This window comes from Takifugu rubripes, chromosome 17 (assembly GCF_901000725.2).
Source record: "Takifugu rubripes chromosome 17, fTakRub1.2, whole genome shotgun sequence".
Lineage (NCBI taxonomy): Eukaryota > Metazoa > Chordata > Actinopteri > Tetraodontiformes > Tetraodontidae > Takifugu > Takifugu rubripes.
In genome coordinates, this window is record NC_042301.1 from 13,839,572 (window position 1) to 13,862,766 (window position 23,195).

Sequence of the window (23,195 nt, forward strand, 5' to 3'; positions counted from 1 at the left end):
CGATGGGAAAGTAGGATGGGAAAAAATTGAATCAAAAATGGAAAGGCAGAATGTCCGAAGGACCAGTAGCCACGGAAACGCAAACAAGTTTCTCTGAAACTGCCACACTACTTCTCACATGACGGCCCCTGTGCAGGCTGTCTTAAGCCAATTACAAATGGAGGTTTAGTTAGAGAGTTGGCAAGCAAGGACTGCTTGGAACAAGCCCAAAGTCCATCACCTTCTGCCCTTTCCAGAGGCCAACGGGATCTTACTTTGGTAAGTCAGTCAACACCAACTTTCTCTGATGGAGTGGTATTAATACTGCAAGAGGAAAGAGGAAACAAACAGGAAGACAACAATCTCCCCTCTTTTCACTCATCCAAGTTACAGTGTGTCTGTTTGTGTGTGTGCACATGTGGCTTTACTGCTGGGCCCGAGTCTAAGGTCTCGATGGGCCTCAGCAATCAGATGTCTTGTTGGGAGCACGAGGGCCACCTCCTAGGTAGCAACACTGAGAGGGCTACACTCTGACCTTTGAGCACAAGTCCAATATAAACTTTTGGCACTGTTACACATCAGATGCACATGAATAATAAGGTGTGGAGTCAGCCACGGCTGGCTGTTGCTACAGACAAGTGAAATGATTGTTTCCTGCATTAATGACCATGTCTGTGTAGGATGTGTGTGTTATATGTGAGAAAACATACTGTTAAGTCATGTGGGTAGTGTTTTATTAATAGTTTATACTAAACAACCACGAGGAGAGGGAACAGACACATATATATGGCTCAGGACAATTAGTGTGACAGAGAACAGGCTTCTTGAAACATTCAATGGCACAAGACGACAGCAGTCAGACAAGAGGGATATATTCCTCCTCTCAGTGGGAGTGGGAGTGACCTCAGCAGACAAGGGTCGGCCTGTCAGCCACACTTGTTAAGCATGATAAGGGCAAAGGACCTGCTGCCGCCGCGCTCACAGCCCCGAGCAAACACCGAAAAAAGCCACAAAGATGGAATTATTCCCCCAAGTTACCTGTGTGAGCTGCTTACTGCTGCTGAGTTTTTCAGAGAGGGAGGTGAGCTGTGCTCTGATCCTCTCGTTGGCCCTGTGGAGCTCTTTGGCTGAAAGCACGGCATCTTCCTTTGCGCGCCGCAGTACGTCAATGTGACGCTGTTGAGACTCGATACGCTGCTGCAGAGAAGAGGAGGAGGCGGAGCGGTGCGGCGCCTTCATTAGCATCCTCTTCCTTCTCCACCTCCTTTTCGCTCCTTTTGTCCCATGCTCCCAGGACTCATGCTGTTCATGGTCTAACAGGAAGAAGTACATGCAGTAGCTTCAGATTTAACAAGGGCCAGGAAATAAAAATCCATATTTAGAAGCTACTGCTGAGAGTTAACAGTGGTACAGTATGTACATCGTCAGTGCTAAGATGTGAGCCTCAATATCAAATGTCAACTAAAACCTCTTAAACTCTGAATTGGTTGTTTTCATGCCGTATCAACAAGTGATGCCTTTTTTTTTCTTAAGTAAATTCATTTTTATTTAAAGTTAAAACGCATCCTACCTTGTGCAAAACCACTAGGTTGGTTCCTGTTGGATTCTCTCGCTGGGGCCTCTTTGCTCGACACCAGCGAGCATCTGTAGGACTGAATGAGCACACAAACCAGAGACCGAGATGAAAAGCAGCTGTTAAACCGAACACAACTGCTTGACATGTTGCGCTTCTTAAAACGCAGCTCATAATGACACTGTGATCACACGGGCTGCTCAGTTGGAAGCGACAGGACAAATCAGCCTTGGCTTTAATAATTCACCTGAGCACGTTAAACCGACTTTAGATTCGACGCTCCTCAGCTCGGATATAACTCCTGACAGATGCTTGCAAATGCCGCCTTTGTTCAATCACACCCTCAAAACCCTGATTCACTCCTACAGTGTGACATGTGTGTGTGTGTGGAGTCATTTGAACTTATAGGTGTGTATGTGTGACAACTCCCAATTGCAAATCGTTTGTAGCGACATCAAAGAAGCCCCCCACCATCACTACATCCCTCCTTTGCTACCCGTTTCCTTTGTATATGGGGTCAGGTAGGATTTGATCAGTGCCAGGTTTGATCACACGGTGTCTTGCAGACAGCAGAGAGGAGATGAACCCTTTGGTTTGTGACATAGCGTGCCGTGAGGAACCCAGGCTGTCATAGAGATAAACCCAAGAGAAGCTGATGGGCGTACTTAGCAGATCTGGAGCCAGGGAAACTAAAGGGGATCTGAGGGTGAGCAGACTGACAGCTCCCTGGATATGTTAACAACTCTTTCTTCCTCTCCGTCTTCTGGAAAAGGGAAGCAAGGACAGGATACAGACTATCACCAAAGGTCCCCCTCTATACTCTCGACTTGACGGACATATCTCTTGCGGGTTTGGAGCTGCCATGTCCTGCCGTGAAGTGGTTTGACATGGACAACAGAAGGGTCTGGACCTATTGATTTTATGGCATGGAGACAGGGGAAAAAGATGCACCAACAACCACATTCTGAATAGCCTTTTTAAGATGGACTCATGCAGCTACAGCCCGCTTAACTACGGTTTTAATGTTTTATTAATCTGATCATATTATTAATGTAGTCTGGGCCTCTCATATTGATGAACACATGAAAAACCAAATGTAATTTCTTTATGTTTTTCAAATCCCGTGAACACTACAGCTGCTGCATTCATTGTAGACAGCATCTGAGCCCTGGGGTGCTCAAATATCGCACTTTTTCTTTGGGTTGGAACTGCAGAGTGAGGAAGTGACTTCATGACATTCACATCCAGAACAATCTGCAAGGAAACCACTCCAATACAGGATTAAATATATGTAACAATGAACATTCGTGTGCAGACAAACCTTCGTTTTTTGTCCGTGTGTTGTCCCCGAGTGCACACTGTTGAGACTGTCCACAAAGCCTTCCCCACTGTCACTGCAGACAAAAGTGAGAGTGGTTAGTCCAGTCCAGAAGCCAAACCCCAAAGACACGGTCCTAATCTACCACTGCTGGACACAAACGCCAATTTACCTTTTATGGTTGATTTAGTTGACATCAGGGAGGAAATAAATAAATAAATAAATGTGCATTTTGACCCCACCCTTCTTCCAACAGAAAATCAATGTCCCGTCCAATTTCAGAGCTGGAAGTGTAAATGTGGGTGTAAATGAAGTAAAAGTGCAGCGTGTGATGCTGATGGTGAATGCATCAACATGTATGAGAGCGGCTGTGGCCTTCATTAGCCTGCTGTGTGTGACAGACGTGTGTGAGAGCCACGGCTGAGGGGAGCCAAGCAAAGTTGCATCTGATGGACGCACGGAGAGTGCTTCCTGACACACACACACACACACACACACACACTCTGTATCTCTCCTAAACACACACACACGCGTGCACACACAGGTTTATTGACAGTGACCTTTGACGTGAAGGTGGAAGCCAGTGACATTTACGCTGGTGGGTTTATTAAGGTGGGGCCTGGGAGAAGCAGCAGAGGTAAAGACCACAGAGAGGGAATCCAGCCAGAACATGACAGGGCTGAGGGCTCATAGTTAGGGTTAAACCTGGTTTGGACGGGGGCACAGGGACTTGCTGGAGCTCACTTATCCTTGCCACTTTGAAGAGTTCTAAGAAAAACACTAGCTCTCTCATGCTGAACGTCTTTTTTGTCATCTGATATTCATTTCAAATTACCGGTCCTTTAATGGACTGTCAGCTCATATATTGATGAAATCCATTCACACGTGGAGGTCAAATAATGAAATCACTGACTAACTCAGAGGATCGAGAATAGTTTGTCATGATTCTGTGCAATTAAAGAGGAAAGGAATGCCAAGAATCTGAAAGCCATTTAACCAAATTGTCACTGAACTAATGAGGCCGGTGTAATTTCTCAATCAGATCAACCGATATGGATGTTGAACAACCTAATGACAAGGCTAAGGCATGTTCACATGGCTGTTAGTGACCTAAAACCAGTGTACTCACCATGCCTCTGCTCCATCCTGACTCTTAAACAAAAGTGCTGACCTACCAAAAATGGCCAACTGCCTCCAGCAGCACACAACTTGCGAGTGTGAGCCAGAGACAGGCATAAGAAAAAAAACAAAAAAACAACCCAAGGAGCACCACAACTCTGACATCTTTATTTGGCATCTTCTCAGGCCAAACCTCCTAAGGCAGAATTACTGCATTTCCAAGAATGCCTACGCCAGATATTCCTTAATAAGACCACTGTGATATGAAAGACCCTGAAGGCTTTACAGTGACAAATCAGGTGGCCGCTGTTTAAATAAGACAAAATCTGAGTTAAGACCCCTTCCTCACAAATCCATTTAGATCCTTCTCTCAGGTAAAAGCTATATTAGATTGCTGCTTACTAGCCACATGGAGAGGGCATTAGGAAAACAGGACATAGCCTCACCGAGAGCCTGCAAAACGGCCTTGTGTGAATACCGATGGGGGTGGATTACAGCCTGATGAATCTGTCGACGAGTCGGACAGGGAAAACGCGAATAAAAGGAGGTGTGCCGGGGAGAGAAATGGAAGGAAAATAAATATCAGTGATTGCTCTGAGTGCTCCAAATGAAATCATTCCAACCATCACTCAACCATTGCTGGCTCAGTGGCTTTTTTGCATAAAACATACATGAAATAATTACTGTCGATGGTTCTTAATTTATAGGGTGTTAAACAGCTTGTAGACATCTGGTACGGAGCCGAGTAGGGTCATTCAAAATTTATCCAACTAAATTAAGTCTAGCAGAGGGAAGAGGTGGGTGGGTGAGATGGGAAGGAGGTGTGTACGTGAGCGTGCCGATAGAGGGAGGGCTAAGGGTTGGGAAAACACACACTGGTGATCTGATGTGTCACAAAATAAATAACAGGACTGTACACAGGGTGAGCGCCCATAAATATATGGTTGTGAGTATCTAGCGGAGGTGGGTGGTGCTTGCACAGGAATCCTTAGCGCTGTCAGGAGGAGGGTGGGGGGTTGGTGAATATGCAAAGGCCTAGTAAATTAAATCAAACTGCCAAACTGTCAATTTTGGGTAACGTGACTAGTGCTTGAAAATGGCATCACTGGAAGGTATCAAGGCTTCTGCGGCCCCCTTTATCCCTGGGCTTTTCTGGCATGGGTTCAACTCCGTGTAGAGAGGTGGCTAATTTTGCATGCAAATTTCAGTCAATGAGCTCCAAGCAAGGCATCCCAGGATATTTCAAAGGATCTGACAGTGGTTTCCCCCCCTCCTCTCTTCTCCTCTCTATCATTCTTGCTCGCGATCTTCTCTTGGATTCTGAATACCAACTAGACACACAATGAAATTCAATCACCCATTTGGTTATGCTTTGCATACGCACGTTGTCCCCTCGATACTGCGTAGCCCCCCCATAATTCAGCCAGCCTACCCTCTCCACTGCAACCACATGAAAATAATGAGGCAGTGAGACTGAGCGTAAGAGTGTCGGTGTGTAAGTATCATTACCTATCTAGGCTTATGTCCTCCCACTCGTCCTTAGCAGGACTGGGGCTGCGGCCTTGGCAGCTGATAGCTTGATTGCGACTGACTCTTCGATGGCTTTTGAATTTGACCTTGCTGCTAATGTTGCTAGCGATCCCGCCTGCCCGTGCTTGTCCTGTTGCACGGTTTTTATAGAAATCCCTGGCTGCTCTCAGGATCCCCAGATCCTGTCTCAGTTTGAGCAACTGCCGTTGGAGCGGGGTAGCCTCCTTCTGTGCGGCAGCCAGCTGGACTTCTAGAGCTGCCGTCTCACGCCGATGCTGCTCAGCCTCAGATAAAGCTGCCTCTTCACGGACGGCTTCCCGGGTTCGCAGATGCTCCAAGGACGCCTTGAGTGTGCAGCAGGTTTTGGTCAAGTCTTCCCTCGCCTCAAGTAACTGCTCCTTCTCATCCCTTAGTAACTCAGCCTCCTCCTCCAGGGACATCATCCTTCGCTCCAGCTGTTCAATCTGAAGAAATCACAGATAGAAGGCCTCAGTGGTATATCTTTTTTACCCCTGTATATTTAGCATTTTTACATTTAAAACACAGTAACTGTACTATTAAAATGGCATATGGACCTTCCACTTTCCCCACTGCTATATGGAATCAATGCATATATTCATTGGACTCAAAAAAGTAAATACAAAGCTGAAAGATAGTGGTGTGGGAATGTGCAGTAAAAGTAACACACATTAAATTGCTCTGAGATATTAAATTTGGAGTTTGCAGTTGATGGCTTCACCACAAAATAGTAGTTTAGGCAAGCATGCTAATGAAATCATTGAGGGCTGTGCAGAAACCACCTTGGGTACTCATAATTGGATTCACACTCCACAACAAGATGGTGAAATTCACATAGATTTTGCGATTACATGCACAAATTTTGAAGCAGAATGTTGAAACTCACAGTGGAGGTATGATTTGCTAGATGACATTTGATGTAGCAGCCATCAGGATTACCTGGCCATCATAGTGGCACACACTCAGCCTGGTCACCCTTAAGGAGGCAACAACTACGAGCCGTCAGACTTCCTGTTAGATCTTTGTTAGAGACTGTTTAACGGAACAGCTTCCTACTGGGGTCGTGCCTGGAGGCAATATTCCCTGTTATTTAGTCCTCACTGTGGCTGCTGCTGTGTCCTGTTGCCTTTCAAACAAAATTACATGCCCATCCCTGCTTTTGACTGCTTTTTTAAAAGGATATATGCATAAATATACGCAGACCCCTGACATCTCTGATCTATAACTTTAAATCACCCCCATGCTGTATTTGCTGAAGTACTTACATTCAGTACAGTAACAATTATTTCTTATTTCCATCTTGACTTTTAAAATGATGGCATGACCTTTCCTCTTAAGTCTAGCATTTTCCACAGTTATGATTCTGTCGGGTTTCTTTCATTGGCACTGACAAAGAACTTTTAATGGCGGTCTAGTGCTGTACCTTTTTAAATGACTGTTCCAGTCGCACAGAAGAAATAGAGGCTTTTTTTGGCGCGCTGCTCTTGACCTCACGCTTTCCCACTTTGTGCAGCAATTCTGCAGGCAGGAACAAAGCAGATTATTGTGACACAACCCATCAAACTTATGCTGCTCGTTCAAAACGAAACTCACGTCAGAGGGTACATTAAGTCAATTAGCATTATGAGGGTCCTGATCTTCCTCACAGGGACCCAGTTCCTTTTTCTTTTCATCAATCAACTCAAAGGAACCCACAGTGAAATATTCCCTTTATTCGCTCATTTTAAAATCTTAACCTGTGTTCTTCCTTCAGCGGTCCACAAAGAGGAAATCAGCGTTCAAAAGCACACGCAGACACATGCAATGTGCAACCTCTCTCAGGGGAACCAAAACAAACAATGAAGAGCGCTGGAATCCCTCGCGACCACAAAGCCCCGGGCTGCACAGCTTTGTAGTCAACGGAGTTTCCCCAGTGCACAACTAATCTCTGTAGACTAGTATAATTCTTTAGTTGAGGAGTTCAAAAGTGGCCGTGGCAGACGTGTTGTATGTTTTGAGCTTTAGGATTACAACACCATGAATACAGCAGTGACTTGGGATGTGATGCACACATGTTGCACATTCAGAGTCCGACCGGTGTAAATGGGAATGCTGTGATGGATGAGGATGATGGAAAACACAAAAAAAAACCCCAACACAGAACTTTGTTCCCTTCACTTTCACGCAAACGTGACGAAAATCATTTATAGGACGTGGCCGGAAATGCTGAGCATTCAGGACCTGATCTTCTCAGGTCAGCTCATCTTCTGGACGGTGAGTTAAGACAAAAAAAAAAAAAAAAGCGTGGAGAAAAAAAAAAAAGCGTGGAGGAAGCGGGGCTCCCCGTGCCTTGCGTTGGAAGTTTGTTACTCTGAATTAGCCGAGTCTTTTGTCTTCTCGGCGCGTCACACTGGATCAGACGCAGCACCAAATAGGACAGGAGGGCTGCCGGGCTCGATGGATACATAACCAGGTTGGGAGACAATTATCCCGCGCCGGTGCTGGTGGCATGGAAGTTGGCACCTCAGCGATTCCTTGATAAGAAGTCGCGGTGGCTCCCCAGTCACATGCTGTTGAAGGAGGTCCTGGCAGCGCAGCATATATTAACGTCCCTCCCACGTGCTCTCGCCGGCTGCAGTACGAGAGCTCCTATTCCTTTCATCTGCTGCCTTTTGTTAGCGTGATCTTGGCGTGAGCGCTTCAAATCTCAATCCCTTTGATCGGGCCGCAGAGTTTCCTTTGCAGCAGATTTTCTGGCCATTAATAGCATTTTCTTAATATTGACATGAGTTTTTGGTGACCCCCCCCACCCCACCCCAAAAAAGTGACAAACTCAAATGGCAGTTTGGACAGTTTCATGCCAATTTAAATACTGACAATATGGACAATTATCCTATTTTGAAACGAACCATTAAAACTGCTTTTTATACAGTGAATAAAACGGCAAATATTTAAATAGAAGTAGTCGAAAAATATTGTACAAAGACAATTTCTGTTTCAATTCCACTGTGCATTGATTTACAGCAATGCACCGTGGGTATGTAAATGGGTTAGAATCAACCAGCAAACGACACCAGGATAAACTCGCCATTTTGAAGGATCTTACGTTGGAGCATTTCTCCTGACTTGGCTGTCAATAGGAAAGGATCTGCTATTTAAATTAGTGTCAGATACTTGTAGCTCCACCTGACACTTTATTGGTTGTGAGGTAAATTAAAGTGATCTAGAACAGATTTGTTATTGAACCAGTTAATTAAGACCGGTGGACTCAATGGACTTAGCCTGACAAAAGGTAGCAGATTGGATTAAAAGCAGCGCGTTACAACTGTGCGAAGGATATATGCAGGACAAGATGGATGCCACTTGAACTTCCAATCAACTTGCAAGGAGTTGATCAAGTCCTAATTGAATTGTCTTGTTGAATCCACCGGGAGTCATCTAATTAATTCTCCTCACACGTGCACATGGCCCAGAGGTAAAAGGGATACTTCACATGTGTCCTCTCGTTCTTTCTATCTTCTGTTACAGGCGAAATTTCTGATTACTAGTTTGGTACAGAATCATTCACTTTCTCTATTTACCCATGTGCTCATTAGCAAGACAAAGGTGGAGCTCCTTGACGGTGGCCCGGTCCACGGCAGCCTGGACTCGCAGCATGTCCAGCTCCTCCTCCAGGCTGGTTCTGCAGACACGATGTTCACACAGCATGTCAGATGTGTCTTTTTTCCCCCCAAAAGAATGGCATGAATATTTCAAGAGCTCACTGTGGACTCTTATGGCAAAAACTTGAAATCTGGCACGCTGGCTTTTTTAGCACCGACTTTGACTAATTAAAATGCTTTATAATTCATTAGGAAATCAAAGTGACAAGAAACATGAAAACAACAATGTAGTGTGTGTATATGTTGGTGAGAGACACACACATAGAAAGAAAGAGAAACAGTCAGACTAGAAGGTGTGCACAATTACCTCCCTGCAATTAGCTTGATTCCTGCTAAAGGCTAATTATGTGGAGCCATGCTTGAGACTTTGCACTTTCAAGTTATTATTAGGACCCCAGCTAAAGTCTACAGAGGATACGCACAAGCCCGCTGAGACGAGCACACCTGAAACATACACCTAATTTCCCTCCCCTCTGCTCCAGAGAGTCAGAGAGAAGCGCTAAAAACAAGCTCCTTCTACTGTAGTGGCATTCTTCCCTGAATTAACCTCATTACAGGAGCAGGTCTTCTGTCCACTGGGAAGTGCAGCATGGCAGATACACTCCAAGTGTTTAAGGACATACAGGGCATTTGTGGCATGATGTCATTTTAATTTTACTACATTTAAAATCGATCCATTTTTTTTTTCCTGTCTACATTAACCAAGGCAGTTTCCTCCCCAAGTATTTGAAGAGAAAAATGATTTGGGAAAAGTTATCGCCATCGCACAGGGAAGAAAAGTAATTAGCTTTTCAGCCCACGCAGTCCAGCAGAGGCCCGGTCCGATGGCTGACCGCACGTTAAATAAGTCCAGAAATGACTCTCCCTCAGGGGGGTTGAGGAAGCAGATGGATATGTGTCGCTCCTCTATAGATTTTACTCCATAAATGAACTCAAGTCGATGAGGCACCGGCATTGCCTTATGTGTCCAGGCTGCTAATGGGACAAATGAGCTGAAATATGCAGTATGTGGAGGCTGCTGGTTCCATCTCATGTTTCTCTTTTATGTCTTTTCACATGCTGATAGTATTGATGCCAAACTGAACTTCGCGTGCAAAACATTCAATTTTGTTGAAGGATGAGCTTCTATCACGGAGGGATGAAGGATACGATTGCATGTGGAGCTCGTTGGAGAGACGCCTCCAGTTTCCCATCAGAACGCTGTAGTAGAGATCATATAGTTCGTATAGTCGTACTCAGTGATTCTGTCCAGACAGAATTAGCAGAGGTTTTAAAAAATGCCAATGAATCAGATTAAAGATTTGTGTTTGGGCTCATCCTTATTTCATTTGGAAAGTTTTATAGATAATGATAGAAAAACTTTGAAAATATAACTTTTTAAAAAGCTGCAGACCTCTTTCACAAATGATTCCTTTTGCTTTAAATGTACATACTAAAGCAGAGAAGATGAAGAAAAAAGACTTTAACTGTGGGTGCAGGCAAGCACCAGTCCAAAAAAAGGGAGTTAAATGCAACTTATACTCCTCTATAATGCTTCACGTCTGAGTGGTTCTGAGTACAACTGTAGCGCTGGGCAGCTCCAGGCCACCGCGAGGGTTGTAATAAAAGCAGGGCATGAACAGACTTCTGACAAATCCATGATGAAAATGATGGATTTGTATATAAACTGAGTCTGAATAAACTGTCCATTTTGGAATCCTCACACTGAAACCCACTGAGCATCCAGATAATAATCTGAAATTAAAAAACAGGCTCTCTGAGGAAAAACTCTATTCTCCACAGTTGTTCCTGACATTCAGTAAAACAAGGAAGCTAAATCCAATCAAGCTAGCATGCTAAATTTCAATCCCCTTGCCACTTGAGCAGCTTCACCTAAGGTATAAAAACCCTCAGTTTGGATGAAGGTAGAGCAATTTTATTGAAGAAACTAAACTAACGGCAACAGACAGGTGTTCTGTTTGGTAATGAGGTGGTCTGAAATTTAAGCCTGCGCCTCATGCTGCTCCTTTGGCCTCATTTCTGAAAACATTTTATGTCTTGGGCAGCGCTAGAACTTCAGCCCAAAGCGATCCGCTCCGTGTCATTTGATCTCGACTCCACCTGCGTTGTGAGGAACACAGCTTAAAGCACAAACTGCCAGCCTCCATCCACTAGGGTTTACAACACAACATCATCTGCGGCCATTGTGTATTCACATCCCAGACTACTCTCGGGTTCTCGCGCGGCACATAAAAATACACTGGAAGATTAGGGAACGGGGTGAGGGAGTGAAAACACCTCTGGCATTTCTATCGCTGGGGAGGGAGTCTTGTTTTGCGGGGCTTTGGTGGGTGAGTCCCCGATGGTTAAATAAGGCTAGTGGGCTGTTCATTCATGGAGGGAGCTTGGGTGGATAAGTCACTGTGGTCAGCAGAAACGGGGACTCCCTGGAGGAGTTTAGAAGGCTCACAGCTATGTCTTGTCTGCAGGTGATGCAGCAGCGAGTCTTCAATGATACATTATGATATAGAATGATGGCAAGAAATAAATGGGCACCACACCTTGGTAGCACCAGGTGAAAAAACCCAATATTTCCACAGCATCCGCTACAAATATCCACATAAATGAGCAATAATCTATTTAAGGAGGAATGAATGGATCCAATATTTTATATTTCGGGAGATGTGTTTAAGGTATCTGCATTTTTGTGCTTTAAAAGCCTGTGGAGCATAAGAACTAGCCAATCAATAATTATTTTACAAAGTAATTAATGAAGGAAGAAACTTGTGCCGTTTGGTTTAAAAACATGCATAAATCATTCTGTTTGTGTGTCCCTCCTCCAGCTAATTTCTGGTACATGGGGCAAAAGACTCTCATTACTTCTATTAGTTATTAGCGAATCGAGATGAAATGGAGGAAAAGACGAATGTGAAGGCCATCAGGGTAAACTTTATTAAAATTAATTAGAGTCAACGTCGTTTACTGGGGAGCACGACGTCCACGATAGTCACTCTCTATAGAGGAACTGCAACTGCTGCCACAGCGCAAATGATCTCGGAGGCTTTTTCCTCGAGTAATCGCTAACTAATTTATGCTTTGATGTCATCGGAGCAAAGCATCTTAAGGCCGAGAGCGCTCTGCATGTGTTTATTCTGTTTATGGGGCCTTAATAATCCCTGCCTCTTTTCAGCAACAGACCTTTAACAACAATTATCACACATGGACACGGAGTGCTGCAGACAGATGCATAATGAAGAAGATACTGTGGAATGATCCCACTGCGAATTTTATAGCCCACCCTGTCCACAGTTGCTTGCCAGTTATCTACATCAACCAGCAGCGGGACTGCCGAGCAAGTTTTAATGGGCTGACGAGGATGAGACGCGTATTTCTGTATCATTAATGTGTCTATCAACAAAATAATGATAATACATGCATCACCGGTGGTTTCCAAAGCTTTCACAGCTTACCGCTTTGTACTTTTGATCCCAAATGTTGTTCCTTCACAAGAAAAGAATATGAGTAAAACTATTTACAAAAGTAAACTTCACCCAAAGTCACCGTGCAGCAGTGGCGACTTGGAGAGGTTGGTTCGCCTCATTGAACTGCTAACTGGGAGGGAGTGCTCTATAACCTCTTAACAGTGTGGGGACCCACTGTGCAGGAGTTATCCCAGCAATATTCATTCTTGACAAATGGTCATTGGGGGGGCAAGACGGTGCTGATTTGGACAAGGTGAGAGGGAGCATCTGTGCATCATATTATGACAGTGAAGAAGAGAATGGGGGATAAATTGAGAATTTTAGCACACACATTTAAACACTTCAACCATCAGCAATTTAAGGCTTCACAAAGGTGCCTCCATTTGGTCCTAAATGTTTCAGCTGCCGGGAGTTAAATCTAAATTAGCAATTAGTGGATAATGTTGCCTGGTGTAACCTTTCTTCTAACACGGTCAACAGAACAACAAGCAAAGACTACACGTCCCAAGAGTCTCCAGGCTGTTATGCCTTCATGATCTTGTTACTGCAACACAAAGACAAAAGCACGTTTGCTATTTCAGTTTCCTGACAGCAAAAATTTGCATTTTAGAGATGTTAAAACCGAGCCTATTCCCACAATAAATACTGAAGAAAGCCTGTGGTAAAATGAAGTTGGGCAGTGACTAAATGCTTAGCTTGTTGAGTAGAATTGAGGATGTAGATGAGTGATTTAAACCAAATTACACCCATCTGAATTTCCCAAACAACATGCTATGAGCTAGCCTAAAAATATTATGCAAAACTGTCTAATATTGCCAATGATTAACTTTAGACAATTAAATCTGCATGACATTTTGGTAATATTAAAATGTGAACTGCCAAAAGCTATGGGTGTCCTGGAAGATAATGTTGTCTTTACTTGAAGTTAGATGACTTCAGCTTAGTTTACTTTGCACCAGCCACCTGAGTAAAGGGGGGAGGAGGGGGGGTGGAGGCGATAAGGTAGACCTGGTCAGGGGCACATGAAGGGGATCAACGCTAACCCTCCAGAGGACGGACCTTTTACACAGCTCAGACAAAGCCTGGCTGTCCGGCATCCCTTATGATTTCCCTTGCAGGTCAGTTTCAAGGACCCTGCATGTTCAGCGCAGCCCGTTAGCCCCACCTCTCTGCTCCACCCCTGCCCATCCGTTTCTCTCTTTTGCTGTACTCAGCCCCAGTCGTGGCCGGGCGGACCAGGCAGGCGGATGGACATCCCTTAACAACATCAGCGGCACTAGGGCTGCTAGTCTGTAATTAGCTCGGACAGCTCAGGCTTGGAGAGAGGCAGTCAGGCTATATCATAATGAGTTCAGCTGGGATTAGGAGGACAGGGCAGGGGGGAAAGTAGGAGAGGGAGTGGAGGGGGCAAGTACTAGAATTCTGGCCTCAACCCACCTCACTATCGCAGACGGCTGGGGGGTGGCAACAGGGAAGTTGGGTGGGAAAGGGGGAAGAGGAGGAGAGAGAAGTGTAGGCTGTCGGAGAGAAGAGGAGAAGGCGAAGGCTAGGAAAGGGAGGGGAGGGGAGGGCTGTGGCTCAAGGCCAAGCTTTGTGAAGCATCATAAAGGGTCAGTGTTAGCAGTTGGGTTAGAGGGGCTTCTCAAGATCAAACGAGACAATGGTCATACAACACCTAGAGAAAGACAGAGGAGGAAAGAAAGATGATGAAAAAAACAGAAACAGGCAACAATAAAACAAATGAACACAGAGAAGAAACCATGAAGGTGTCAGCATCTTAAGACATTACTATGTCATGTAAATCACATTCACGCACGCTCCGATGGCGTGTGCGGACACTTGAAACATGGCACTTACTTCTCAACTGTGAGCTTCCTGGTGAGATTTTTGAAGTACGTCAATTCGTTCCACACGGCATCGCAGTTCTCTTGTCTCAGCTGCCAAGGTTCTGCACGCTGCATCTTTCCACCAGGCCTACAAACAAATGGAACAATGGAAGAACAATGGAAAAACACTGTACATCCCCTTATACATTACCTTGGCATCTCTGGGTCAACTCACCTGGGACGACACGGCCCCTCACGCTCGCACTGTTTTTTATTATTCAGCCGTCATCAGTAGTATTTAAATGAGCAGCCTTGACTTTGACATTTCAGTGGCAAATCATGTACACGCATGTTTTTGAGAGCCCAGGGCACAGCCCGTGTGGCAGGGCGGTGGACCATTCCCCGTGTGCCATGGAAATGTAAATAATGGCAAAAACACACTCACAAACGAGGTCATTCAAATATCTACACCTCACTTATGAATACTTAATGGCACTTTGTGCTCAGTGGCTGCGCCCTCCATTGAATTTGCCTTCAATTCTCTCACACAGACACACACACACACACACTCACAGTCCCTGCAGCATCCCTACACACCACAAACTCATCAATCATTTCAAGCCTAACGCATTCGATTCCAATTAGCCTTTAATTTGCAAACTGAAATGGCATTTAGTAAGAAATCGGAGATTGCCAATGCAGTAAATGAGAAGAGAATGACACCTTTTTCTTACACACTGACAGAGACTCAAACACTTAGGTGGAGCAGTAGTGGAGGGCTCTTTTTTCTCTGGTCATTATGGGCTATGTAGACACAGCCATGCTACGCTAATACCAGTTAAACCCCGAAGCCTGGGACTACCGAAGTTGCCGAGAAACGGCAAATGTTTTCATTTAATACTCCTGATGCCCCTGTGAGCAATTTAGAGCCCTTGAACTTATTCGCAGTGTATGTGTGTGAGTTGACTTTGGTTCCTTTCCCAGAGAGTGGAGCTACTTAAAGGATAATCTCACTTATATAGTCACAGATTGATAGATACACCTTGACTCATTCTATTGCAGGTACCTGTGAACATAGGAGCTGCGCCTGGAGAGGGAGATGAACATGATATTTTGCCCACACTCAGCTTCAATTGTCTCAAGGTGATTTGAGAAGTATGTAATTTACCAACAGCATTTTTTATGAAAAGTGTATGAAGCTTTATTAAGTCACGCTAACACTTTATACGTTTTAATTTGTTTACAGTGGGCCTGAAAGCTGTTGAACGCAGAGCCATGAGAGAGCGATCTTCTTCAGGCCTCAGAGCTTCCCCTCGATGATTTTCCTAGTTTCCATTATTAAGCGGGAGGAAATGGAGAGAACTTTTCCACGATGCTGTGGCTAATTGCTCTGATTCAGGGGGAATCTGTTTATGGGCGCAACTTTGATCTGAGTACGGATGCTTTAATAACCTTTAATTTTATTTGCTCACCCCCATCGTGCCTCGGCTGATTAAAAAACTTTTTCCCTTTTCGAATATAAATAAGACTTTGGCCTTTTTTCCCCTCCTCCCTCGTCCACATGGCATTTTGGGAAAATGTGGTGGTAATGGTGAATGGCAGGATCGCTGCACTGGACTGGCCAACTGTTTTCAATTTGCATACTAATGAGGCAACGGAAGCATCGTGTGCTTGACGACTGGACGATAGTTATCTCCTGGGTGTGGCGAGCAATCACAGTGACAGTGATCAAGGGTTTGTTATCCACAAACAGTTATTTACCGTTAATTTAATATTTGATTTTGGTGGCGAGAGAATATTTTTTTGACATGGTGTAAAATAAAAAGATGAAGGTATAGCAAATTTAAATGCAAATTAATTTTTGGTACAAAACAAAAAAGCTCTTCTAAGAACAGCAGGTATTTGCATCTGAGTCTGATCTTAGTCCTGTAAACAAAGGGGGTAACTAACCCCCGACCCCTTTCCAAAAAGGCAGCAGCAACGCAGCATGGAAGCTACAGGGGAATCCCTAACGAGCATGAAATGCAATGAGACTCGGTGCCTATCCCCGCTGACTTGTTAGGGCCCCGACTTCCCAGCACTAAAGGGAGTATTTAAGTTATTTTCTATTGTGTCTCATTCACACTGGCATTACCCCGATGGGTTCGGATCTATTTAGGACTGATGCTTAATGCAAAATGAATGCGGGATCATAACATTGAGTGACTGACTACCACCATAGAAGGCTGTGACTCAAAGGGCAGAGATGCCCTTTGAGTCAATATCACATCAACTCGGTCTTATTAAAATGGACTTTTGGTCTTCGAAGCTTTCTTAACCAATTTTCTGTCATGGAATTTCTCAGAGTCAAGATGTTTCGTACAGATACTGTTTTCTAAAGAGCAGCTAAAACGTATAGGAGCGGCACAACTACTGTTGGGAGTTTACATCTCTCAGTCCTGTTCCCACTGTCTCAGACACATGCTGCTGAGCTGACATGAGCCGGGTCGAGCCTGGCACTGAAAGAGCTCCCCTTCTCACTCCACTTTCACGGACTCGTATTGCACAGTTGTTTTCTTTAATTAATCCGGACAGAAAGGTTGAGGGGGTGGTCTCAATTGCTCCACATGGCCACCAAGCATATGTAAGTAGTTGATAGAATAAAATAATAAATGGGCCGATACTATTGGAGAAAAAAGGTGCAGGCTTGGAGGGTGAAGCAAACAAAACCTTCAAGTGAATGCAGCCTTTTTTTGAGTGAAAGTCATGTGGTTTCTTGTGAATAGAATGTGTTGAAACAGGAAATGCCCCTCTTCCCTCCACAGGGCTTCTCACACACATTACACCCCCCAGGACCAGACACCTCCAGCCTATGACTCTCACATCCTAATGAACGCTGGGGGGGGAGAGAGATGTAGAAAAGCACACACAGACTTGGCACAAAATGGTCCATCCAGACGGGGCTTAAGACCTCAGAGCTTTACAAAGACAAAGGGAAGAATTTCATACATTTTCTCAAAACCTCGCATTCAGGGTTTTGTCTGGCAACATTTGAGGAGCAATGACATCCTAATACTACCTGTGAGAAATTTCTAACAGGTTAAGCTCTGAAACATCTCTTGCTGACGGTTGATGATGTTGTCCAAGTTCCTTTGTCGGGTTTTATGAACGCTACATAAAACCTTCATGAGTGTACATTATTTTCTTACAATTTCCACATCTATCACACAGCAGGACATAGTATACTCACAGGAAATTAGACTTTTCCAGCTCTCTCAGCTGTTCTCTGACAGTCTTGTAGTGGGTTTGAATAACACAAATACGTTCCCGGCGATTATCGTGAGCTCTTCTCAGCTCCTCATTTTCTTCCATCTGTAAGACACAGGGATCTTTATCAATTTCCCAATATATCTAAATCTGGCACACCTTTACCAACAGCATCAGAACTCTTTCTCTAATGATAAGGAGCCCGTGGACAACTGAAGCATCGCTCAAAGACAACGTATACCCGGTGAGTAAATGGGCCAATGTAAGCCTGAGCAGAGTTACAGACACATCCTTTAACCAGCACGAGAGTTACTGATGACCAGCACGACTTACAGCAGTGGGGTGTGCACTGGTGGGCTCGTTACTGACACTTTTGTTGACAGCTATTACAAACACAGCGAGACTGGAATCTAGCTTTAAAGAAGGAGCACGAGAAGACAACATATAGATTTTTCTTGTCAGGGGCACCCCTCCTCCCCATCACATTGACCTTAACAGAGTGGGCGATGGAGAAAACACTTTCAAATAGGACAAACAGAGGTGGAGAGAGAGAAAACGACTGAGGGGGAGGTGAAAATAGGGGGAAGAAATAGAGTGAAGAGAGAGATGAGAGCAGAAAGAAATCAAAAGGGAAAGTGGAAGGAAGAGTCCAGGACAGGTTTCTGCTTGAGTGGCCAGGGTTAGGGAGAGTTGTCGAGCGCTTTCTGAAGGGAAGGAGCTTGTTTACTGCTGATATGACACGGCTGCCCTGCAGAGAGGGAAATGCGAGCCCTCAGCCCTGTTATTATTAACAAGGACAAAGAGAACAGAGTGAGCACACAAACATGCACTGGTTACAAAATACACACAGACAATGCCCGTTCGGACTGCCAGTGTGACAAGTATAGATTTTCCCTGGCGTGGATTATTCACAGAGGACATCGACAAGACATCCTCGACCTCTTCAAGCTGCCCCAACCTCTCAAAAACAAGGCTCTAATGAAAGGGGCCAGACCGGGGCAGTGTTAACTGGTGGAACTAGGAGCCGGGGGAGGGAAAATAAAAGTTGAAACGGACTGATGGCAGGGAAGGAACGAAGGATCGAGCAAGTGGCAGGGAATTAGCCACATCATGGTTTTCTAGGCTCCTTATAGAGTTTCCCCTGGGTGACGCGGCTCTGGTCATCGAGCCGCAGACCCTTGCGTACCAATCAATACACCCCCTTACTTGGCCAGCATACGCATGTCTGGATGTTCTCAAGCTGAAAAATAATTACGCAGCAACAGATATTGTTTGCTTGAAAGTGTTCAGAAGGGGGGGGGGGCTGTTGTAACGAGAAGTGTTTGTTTGTCTGCTGCTGTTAGTTACTAAGGTCAACATGTCAATGGGACAGGATGGTAAACCAATAGACAGGATCCACATGACAGCAATGAACTGGAAACACTGGAGTAATGGTGAGTTATTAAATGAAACTGATGAAAGGCCTCTTTCTCAAGTTCAGATCCAAACAATAAACCCTGCTCCTGACAAACGGCCTCATTAATACAGTCACAACTTTGAGCTGCCATTCACAGTCTCGCTCTCAATCTGTTGTTAAATGCCCCTCCAGCAGTAGACACGTAAATGGCTGGCACCATTAACCAGAACACTCATGCGTGTCATATAAATCTATGTTAAGCGTTACCTGACTACATTTCTGCCGGTGAAGTAACACTTTAGATCTGACAGGAAAATGATGCCTAATGTGCTCCTAGAACAGCGTTCTAAAGGAGATGACCTCTGCATAATTACATAGTTCCTGGTTGACCTGAAAGATGGCAAAGAAAAGGAAAGCTAACAAGGAGGGCAGGACAATGGCAAAGGAGGATATGCTCATTTACTCGAATAAAATGACATTTTCTAAACTCAAACACAGGCAATAAAAACACGTTTTACCAATTTTGAGTGTTGATAGCGAACATGAAGTTTAAATACCAAATACAATCAATACTGTTCAAAGGAAAGAAATCGCTGCCTCTGTCCAGCTTCAGTGTTTCACTGTCTGGACTCATTCTGTTTATGTGCACACGGGTGTAAGTGACTGTAAGAGAAGGTCATGTAAAAGGCAGCTGCGGCATTGGTGCAATTGACCCTGTGGAGACTATGACCATTACCGAGCTCCAGACCTCTGGACAGCTGATAGCAGCAATCTCATGTGAAATAATGGCCGTAGGAACAAGCTGTTATTATTAGTGGTTATTTAGCAATTTTGCTATGATGCAAGACAACTGCAGACAACGTCATGTGGAAAAATGGCTATCAGAGGTTAAAGACAGAAAATGCAGAGGTAATGTGAAAAAGGGAAATACACATTATACAGTAAGACATAAAGAAGATCTGGGGATAAAGGGATTAAGTCTGATAAGAGAAGATGAGAGGATATTAGGAGTATTAACTAGTTACCTTCAATTGCAACAGCTCTTCAAGGTCTTGAATCCTCTGTTCTGCTTCTCTTCTCTTCCCACTGCACAATTCCACACTGCTGGCTGGGGACAGAGACCTAGACCGCAGCACAGGTGCTTCCTAGGAGAGATAAGCGAAGGTGCATTGGCGTGGAACCTTGACTTATACAGAAGCTCACCTGTGAAATATTAAAGATCTGTAGAAACACTCTCTAATGCTAGTTTTGTAATTATCCACATCTGCTACATGGGTCTTTTATCTTGTGTAAAACATGCATATCATCTTCCTCAGTACACATTTGGAAACATAAAAAAATGCACAGTGGAGCAGCAGTCCACATGAACTGGAACCAAAGGGAAGGGAATCTGTGTATGTGTGTGTGCATTCGGAAACAGGAGTTGCAAGCTGAGAGCGCCAAAGGTTTCTCACTGCGACTGGCTAATGAGTATGTTCATTTCCATTTACATTGTTTCTTTGACAATAATGATGTCCCATTAGGGGAGACTAAAGGGGCTATAGATTCCAGAATGTGCTGGGCTTCATTACAAGAGGTGGGCAGGGAGGCTCCTCTAATTGCTCTACTAGGGGCCTCCAGGTTACACTTGATAGGACAACTGGAAGAGCCGACGATTGGGGAGGGGAGCCTGCTAGCCATCCTCTCCTGTAGAAATAAATAAAGAAGTGAAGAAGTGCTGGGCCCGCACTGTAGAGAAGCAGTGGGAACAATATGCTAGTGGAATATGAATATCAGAGGTTATGAGCCCCCCTGTGGTGCCAGGCAGAGCTGACCAGATGGCAGGCTAAAATATGCAAAGAGACTAAACATACACCGCTACTTGGTTTTGAATAGATGAGAAGTATAAGCAAGGGAGTAAGTAGGTTTATAATAGAAAGCACCTCATACTAAAAACTCTGGTAGCTAAACAAGATATTTAGTACATTAAAGTTATGAAACTTTAGAATTTATCCCCCCTCTGCATAAACCACCTGTGGATTCCCGTATTATGTGTGTTAATAACACAGGCCTCCACATTCCATTCAACCTGACACAAAATACTAATTGCAGGAAGCATGTCTTCGGGGCCAACTCAGAGCAAAAGGACTTCACCACAAGTCTGATGTCAGCCGAGATCACCTTCAGCACCCCATAACCCCGCAAAGGACAAGCAATCCTAAATGATGGTTTCATGGTCTATCTGGGTGTTTTGACCTCCCCACTGGCCTAACTGGTCTATTGATTTCTATGAACACCTTGATTCCAACTTTGAATCTCGCAGAGGAGAGGGGAACTAAAACTACGGAAAAACACAATTGCTATATGATAATTGGGAATCTGCCCTTGGGCTGCAGTTGACTTCGGTGACCTGTGGTGTCCGGCTGCTGTATCATGCCAGTATTAGTGCCAACCATGTGTTCAAACTCGGTCTTAATGACTCTATGTAGCTAATTAGGAGATGGATCTGCATATTTCTGATGAGCAGCGGTCCAGTTGGCTTAGTCTCTGTACATGAGGGAAAGAGTGAAACTAAAAGAAATTCTAATAATCTATACAGCACCACCGACCGACAGCAATGCGTGACTTTTCTGGGGGGAGGGACTTTATTGTTTGTCTGTGTGGGAGAACCAGACATGAGAAGCCATAGTGTAGTTTGTCTTTGAGGAAAACTGGTGATGATGGCAGGGTGACAGTGACAAACGACGGAGATTTTCTGCGGACGGTCTCAGTGGTGCAGCTGGACTGCTATCTCACAGAAATTCAGGAGAATAATCAAGCTATTCTCTATGTGTGGGAGGTGTTGTGACAATGTCGGTAATGTTTTCCAAAGTGAAACAAAAACTGGATAGTGGAAAGAAATTGATGACGTTGTGTGCGGGTTTAAATCAGCCCAGCAGCTAAATGACCGCCATGATCTAACCTGTGCATCACATCCTGAAATGGCTTCGTAAACATGAGGATATGATGAGGGAGGAGGAAAGTGTACTGTAGTGGGGATGGAGAGAGATGAAGAAAGCCTGGATGAAAGAAAGTCAAACATCTGTAACACTTAAAATATCAGGCATGCATCCTCTTATGAGATTTACAGGATACACAGTGTGAAGATGATGAAAAGAGAAAATAATTAGTCACAGAGGTCAACTCCGTTTTTCAGGGCAAACAAGGAGTCTTGCTATGTTATGAGGGTTCTCAGAAGTTCCACTGCGTTCTACTGAAATCAGCAGGCCACCTGTGATCCACCTCCGCACCAGCCTTGCTGGTGTTTGATACTGTACACACAGCACAATCTACATCTACACTTCCACCCCTACTTTCATTTGCAAAGAGAGCTTTACACCAGTCACGGATCTGCTCCTTCTACAGCCAAACAGATGCTAACCCAGCTACATGGTGCATAACTGTTAGCACAGGTGCCAGTATTATCGGGCCAGCTTCTTTACAGCAAGCATGTACCACCTGTACGTCGAGAGAAACAGTGGAAAGTCATAAAATTAACAAGATTATTCTGTAGCACTTACAGTATATATCAGTGACTGTCAAATGAGGCGAGTCTCCTTGACTGTTATGTGAATAGACCAATCAAACATATTCAAGCTGCTTTATAAATATTAATGGGAAAGGATTTTCAGGACAGACATTGCGAAAACACATATACAGGTACATGCAGTGATGAGTCCTGTTTCCTTAATTTCTTTAATAGTGCAGCCCTCAAATAGGGTTTGAGCTGGAATTTTACAGGTCTTGTGACTGAACTCAAACTCTTTCGTGCACAATAAATGACTTGGTCATGCACTGATGTAACATAGGCGCCTACACCTGAGGTCATGTGAGTCCTTTAGGATTTTTTTTTTAATTTTGAGAAACATGGGATATATTTGAAAAAGTTGCTGTTATTTAGATTCATTAGTATGTCAGCTCAAATGTGCCTGAAGGCAGCACAAGAGAGAAACCTGTAATTTGATTCCACCTCAGCCTTGATGACTCAGACTCGTGACATGGGCGAAAAATGTCGTATTGATGCTGATTTGTTTCTTACACATGCATTTTTCATCATCTTGGGTGAGCTG

General features: G+C 44.4%; 1 protein-coding gene across 3 annotated transcripts in view; it reads right to left on the reverse strand.

Moving 5' to 3' along the window:
* The window catches only part of cntln (centlein, centrosomal protein), a 56,978-nt gene that overhangs the window by 17,801 nt on the left and 15,982 nt on the right, over positions 1-23,195 (reverse strand). For all 3 annotated transcript variants that reach the window (XM_011612913.2, XM_011612912.2, XM_029851185.1), the window contains exons 11-19: positions 20,133-20,252; positions 17,695-17,816; positions 14,497-14,613; positions 9,098-9,198; positions 6,961-7,055; positions 5,499-5,983; positions 2,874-2,946; positions 1,550-1,631; positions 1,018-1,292 (exon numbers count right to left, since the gene is read on the reverse strand). In XM_011612913.2, the coding sequence (XP_011611215.2) occupies positions 1,018-1,292; positions 1,550-1,631; positions 2,874-2,946; positions 5,499-5,983; positions 6,961-7,055; positions 9,098-9,198; positions 14,497-14,613; positions 17,695-17,816; positions 20,133-20,252 (1,470 nt within the window). The remainder of the gene's footprint in view (positions 1-1,017; positions 1,293-1,549; positions 1,632-2,873; positions 2,947-5,498; positions 5,984-6,960; positions 7,056-9,097; positions 9,199-14,496; positions 14,614-17,694; positions 17,817-20,132; positions 20,253-23,195) is intronic.